Here is a 6,000-nt window from a genome sequence, read left to right on the forward strand (position 1 = left end):
GGTCAACTCAGCCATTTTCTTGTTGTTTGCTTGCTTCTGCAGGATAATAGCTATAAATATAACTAACACAGTAACATAAACTATGCCATGTTGCAATATACTGCTAAAGAAAGGGTGAGAAACTTCCCTCTTTCTTCAGTTGTAATGGCAATAGACCACCTGGTATTCAGACCCAAGCAGAGCACATCAATCCATTCCTGAAATATCTGTAATGCTTAATTTCTTTATTTTTATGCTAAAATTTTTTAAATATTTTCGTCTCTGCTGCTTTTCTTATAATGAACTATGTGTGTGTGACTTATTGTCCTTTGAGCCACTGCCTCAAAAGCTGAAATAGAAATAATCTATCCTGACGTAGGCAGTAAACAATTGGGGGTTGGTTTGCTCATTTGCATTGCTTCAGAAAAAGCCTTTGGCTTTATTTGTTCTTTGAATAAATCAACATTACTTTCTTACAATGTTGATATACTTTCTAAATTTTTCCCAAGTATGTTTTAAAAAATAAAGGTCATGAAGTTATATCTATCATCAAAGTAAGGATTATACATTTTAGAAAATATGAGAAACACGGAAAAAAGAACAAAGGTAAGTACTTTAATATTTTAATGATTTCCTTTTAATATTTTATCTATTCATACATTTTAATTCATATTTGTTTTCAACTACTATAATAATGTTGCATATAAATTTTTATAATAATATTGCATAAGAATTTTTTCATCTCATAACCTTTTCCTAAACACCTTTTAACAGATTCATCTCATCGAGTAGACTGATTAACCATCCCATTTTGCTGGACATATGGCTTCTTTCAAAATTTTCACCTCAATAAATAACAGTGTAGTGAAAATCTTTGTACACTAAAGCCTTTTCTACAGTTAGGATTATCTGCTTAGAGTAGATTCTAGAATCACTGTCAAAGAATTTTGACAGTTTTATAATTATCTTAACATGAAACAAATTACGGTCCAAAGTCTATATATGACACAGAGACTGCTGTCTTATTTTGGAGCAGTTTTGTCCCTCCTCCAGGGACAAGTAGATGGACTAGGAGATTCAAAAGGATTTTTTATTATAAGTAAATGGATCACCAAGGGAAAAAATCTGAGAATCACCACTTTGAACAAAAGATCAAAGAGCTGGAAAAGACCTGAGATGTTTGGTCAATTTCTCTACCTACCAGTGGCATCGGACCTGAGATCTCTTCTTCAAGAATTCATAACCTTTAAAGTTAACCTAGTTAAACCCAAACATTTTAGATCCTCTTCCAACACTGTTTACAGACATCAAATTTTAGCTGCTGACACTGAGTGATGGGACATGGGGGTTATTGCACTATTTCGTCTGTTAATATGTTTGAAATGTGCCACAAGAAACTTTTAAAAATTAGATTATCACAATACCCAACCTAAGGCATCAAAATGTGTTTGATCAAGCTGGGTGCGGTGGCTCATGCCTGTAATGCCAGCACTTTGGGAGGCCAAGGCAGGCAAATCACTTGAGGCCAGGAGTTTGACACCAGCCTAGTCAACATGGCAAAACCCCGTCTCCACTAAAAATACAAAAACATTAGCCAGGCACAGTGGCGCGCACCTGTAAGCCCAGCTACTCAGGACACAGAGACATGAGAATCGCTTGAATCCAGGAGGCAGAGGCTGCAGTGATCAGAGATGGGGCCACTGCACTCCAGCCTGAGCAACAGAGCAAGACTCTCTCAAAACAAAAACAAAACCAATTAGCCAATTGGAGAAATCTGATGGACTGGGCATCAAATGATATTAAAGCGTTACTATAAAAACAAGTGTTTGACCAATCACATAAATTGAATATACCACATAGTAAAATGTGTGACTCCTAAGCTGGACATAGTGGTGGCTCATGCCTGTAGTCTAGCTACTCAGGATGCTGAGGCTAAAGGATCACTTGAGCCCAAGAGTTTGAGGTTGTAGTAAGCTATAATAGTGCCATTGCTCTCCAGCCTCGGTGACAGAGCAAGACCCCCATCTCTAAAACAAATAAACCATAAATACATAAATTTAAAAATAAGGGTGAAGTCAGCCAACTATTTTAAAATAAAATAAAATGTGTGACTCCAGATATTCTATGCTGTCCTGACCATAAAACAGGAAGTTAACATTTTAGAACCCCTAAAATAAAATGCCATTCAAACACAGCCACATTTCAGTGAAACCAGCCACATTTTAAAGGAATCAGAAAATCCCTTTCCATTACAATGCAACTAGAAGGCCTGCATAAGTGGAGGGCCCTTCTAACAGAATTCCACAGTTCCCCAACCCAGAATTCCCGAATTATTTACACTTTCCCATAATTAACACCCTTATCTTTTTTAATATGCAGCTTTGGTTGTTTTAACTGAAAGCATATAACTTAAATAAAGAACCAAAATAACCCAAACTCTATTCAGCACATCTCACAGAATACACATTTTCAATATTCCAGATTAGCAGGATGGAGAGTTCAGGAGAGAGATCAAAATTTAAATCTGTCAGTGATGACCACACACAGCAGCAGACTGCAAGATTCTCCTCAATAATGCAAAACATCTTTCATCTATGAATTTTTCCAGTTTTCATGAATTTAAATATTTACAGAAATGTTATAAAAGCTTTAAAATTCCTAAATCCCAGTGCCACTCTATTCCCTATTATTCCAGGACCATTTCCAAAACCAAAGTTACCAGAACAGCTTAGAAATCATCAGGGGGGGTTGAAAAATACTCTCAGATTTAAATATATGGTTTTGGTGGGTTTGGTTGTTTCTTTAGGGGTTGTTGTTTTTGTTTTGTTTTTTGGTTTGGAGTTTTGTTTGTTTGTTGTTTTTTGAGACAGAGTCTCGCTCTGTCGCCCAGGCTGGAGGTTAGTGGCACAATCTCGGCTCACTGCAACCTCTGCCTCCCGGGTTCAAGCGATTCTCCTGCCTCAGCCTTTCCAGTAGCTGGGATTATAGGCACCCACCACCGCTCCCGGCTAATTTTTGTATTTGTAGTAGAGATGGGGTTTCTCTATGTTGGCCAGGCCGGTCTCGAACTCCTGGCCTCAGATGATCTGCCCGCCTTGGCCTCCCAAAGAGCTGGGATTACAGGTGTGAGCCACCGTCCCCCGCCTGTTTTGTTTTTAATTCATATTTTTGTGGACACAAGAACACATATTTGGTGCAGACTGGCTCCAAGGACAGGATATCTGAAATCATTTGAACTGAAACAATATAGTTGTGCCAATAAAGACAGAAAAGACTAGACAATATAAAGCTTGTCATTTAGATGTTTTTTTAAAAATATCTTTCGTACCGTGGTTTTCTTAAAACGACTACATTATCTACACTAATCATCTGGACCTGTGATGCCCAACCGAGACTAAAGAGCTCGAGTGATGACCAGGGGTCGGGTGGCTTGGTCCACAAGAAATGAGTGAAAAAGAGAAATGTTTTCATCTTGAATTCTTTAGATCCCGACCCCTCCGCGCAGAGTTCAGCGAGCGAGGGCGAGGGGCGTCCTGGGAAGGGGGCGCCCCTCATCCAGCCTGGGCTCCAGTCACGTGCGTGCACGCAACTGTCAAAGCTCAGCCCAAGGAGCAACTCTTCGCATCTGTGCATTTCATCCTGATTCAAGCTCCATAAAAATTGGAACACGTAAAAATAGGCAAAAATTGAACACTTAAAATACAGCAGTGAAAACGGAGGAGTGCCTGCTCCGGAAATGCTCTAAGCGTGGTTCATCAACACTCCCTGAAGAGCGGGCCACGGGGATGCTCCGAGGCTCCGCCATCCCGCACGCAGGACAAAGGTGCTGAGAATGAGGCGCGCTCGTCCTGCACCCGCTGCCGAGAGCCGGAAGCCAGGGGCGCGCCGGGGCCGGCCGGGCACGTGCAGGGGGCTCTCTGGCCGCCGCGCTGCCGCGAAGCCGGCCCCGGGGACTCGCGGCTGCGGGGACCGAGCTCGCGAAGGGGACCAGGCTCGCGTAGGGGCCGCAGCGGCCCCGAGGATGGCGCAGGAAGACCCCCCACGCAGGACAGCCGGTCGCGGGGGTCAGAGGAGGCTCCTCCCGGGCCCGGCCCCGCCCGACTGACCTGTGACGCTGGCCCGGGTGACGCGCTGCACCACGGCCTTCATGGCGGCGGCTGGGGCGAGTGGGGCGGCGCCGCGCTGCGTCCGGCCTCGCGACTCTGAGGGCGGCTCCGCGGCCGGCGCCCTCTGGAGGTGACACCCGGAAGCGCGCCAAACGGCCCGGTCCGACTCAGTCGGCTGCTGCCCACCCCACGTCGGCCACGCCCACTCTCGGCCTGGCGATAGGCCCACCCACTCATAGATTGACTCCGCCTATGCCTGCCACGCCCACCTGCTGCCCAACCGTAACCCCGCCCGTCATTGAACAGCCCAGTCCTCACGCTCGGCCCTGTCCCACCCACATCTGGGTCCCGCCAGAGCCCTTTGATCCCTCCATCCCGGGCCCAGCCCCTACCCAGTGCCCAGAACCCACTCTGCCCCGAAGGTAGTCTCTACGCTGGTTTTTTTCTCCCACATACCCGAACCTAAGAACCCGTCATCACTAAGCCTTTAAATTCAGCCTGAATCCTATTTCTAATTGTATTCCTCTTTCCTCTTTTCCACTCGTCTGCACGCAGATCCTCCCAAATTCTTCTTCCTTGTCTTCCTGCTTCAGTGGCCTCTCAGATACCACATACAAGAGGATCTGCTGCCTAAAATAGCCATTTAACTATCTCACTATTAATTCGACTTAGCCATATCATGATAATAAATAGGTATGTGATTCTAGAATTCTAATTTCTCATGTAATACAAATACTAATAATTGGCCCCGTCACTGGGTTGTTAGATTTAAATGAACCAAACCACGTAAAAGTGCTTAGATGGCGGCAAAGGGCTGTACAACTATTACCCCAACAAATTATTACCATTGCTAAAAATAATTCCATCTCAGCAGTCTTCACCTTAAAGGTGACTAATAGCATTGGTGGGTGTAGAAAAGGCATTGAAATTGAGAAGAAACCGTCACTTGCCCAGCAAAGACTACAGACTAGTGTGCTTGTTTGTTAAATACTGAGTACTAAATTGCCTTAATAACGTTGTCAAAGTTAACATAACCAGTAACAAGACATCATGTGCCTCCTGATATTGCACTGGGAAGGACACAACATCAATCTTGTGGTATTTCTGCCAAATAATATATAACCTGAATCCAATCATGATGAAACATAAGACAAAAGTAAATTGAGGAACATTCTACAAAATAACCAGGTAGAATTCTGAGAATTAAGGAGGATTTTTTTTTTTTTTTTTTTTTTTTTTTTTTTGAGATGCAGTTTTGCTCTTGTGGCCCAAGCTGAAGTGCAATGGCGTGATCTCGGCTCACCGCAACTTCTGCCTCCTGGGTTCGAGCAATTCTCCTGCCTCAGCCTCCCGAGTAGCTGGGATTACAGGCATGAGCCACCGTGCCCAGCTGTGGACTTTTTAAAAGACCGGAAAACTACCTGTAATCCCAGCACTTTGGGAGGTCAAGGTGGGCAGATCACTGGAGGTCAGGAGTTTGAGACCAGCCTGGCCAACATGGTGAAACCCCGTCTCTACTAAAAATACAAAAATTAGCCAGGCATGGCGGCGCATGCCTGTAATCCCAGCTACTCGGGAGGCTGAGGCAAGAGAATTGCTTGAACCCGGGAGGCGGAGGTTACGGTGAGCTGATAATTGCGCCACTGCACTCCAGCTTGGGTGACAAAGCAAGACTCTGTCTCAAAAAAAAAAAAAAAAAAAAAAAAAAAAGACAGGAGAACTAAATTAACCTGGGTGGTATCCTGGCCAGAAAAATAAGGAAAAGGAAAAGCTTATTATTGGAACAATTGGTAAAATTTGAGTTTTTGAAAAAATTAAATCAGCAGTCTCAATATTTTGATCACAGGATCCCTTTACATTGTTAAAAATTATTGGGCACAAAGTATAGCTTTTGTTTAGTTGGATTATATCTAAA

The 6,000-nt window shown here is 43.7% G+C and overlaps 1 protein-coding gene across 2 annotated transcripts in view; it reads right to left on the reverse strand.

The window, feature by feature from the left end:
• The window catches only part of DTD1 (D-aminoacyl-tRNA deacylase 1), a 175,077-nt gene extending 170,775 nt beyond the window's left edge, over nt 1-4,302 (reverse strand). For both annotated transcript variants that reach the window (XM_030825651.1, XM_030825650.1), the window contains exon 1: nt 4,086-4,302. In XM_030825651.1, coding sequence (XP_030681511.1) covers nt 4,086-4,128 — 43 coding nt within the window. In that variant the 5' untranslated portion in view covers nt 4,129-4,302. The remainder of the gene's footprint in view (nt 1-4,085) is intronic.
• Nucleotides 4,303-6,000: the final 1,698 nt, after the last annotated feature.

The sequence above is a fragment of the Nomascus leucogenys genome, chromosome 13 (genome assembly GCF_006542625.1).
Source record: "Nomascus leucogenys isolate Asia chromosome 13, Asia_NLE_v1, whole genome shotgun sequence".
In the NCBI taxonomy this organism is placed as follows: Eukaryota; Metazoa; Chordata; class Mammalia; order Primates; family Hylobatidae; genus Nomascus; species Nomascus leucogenys.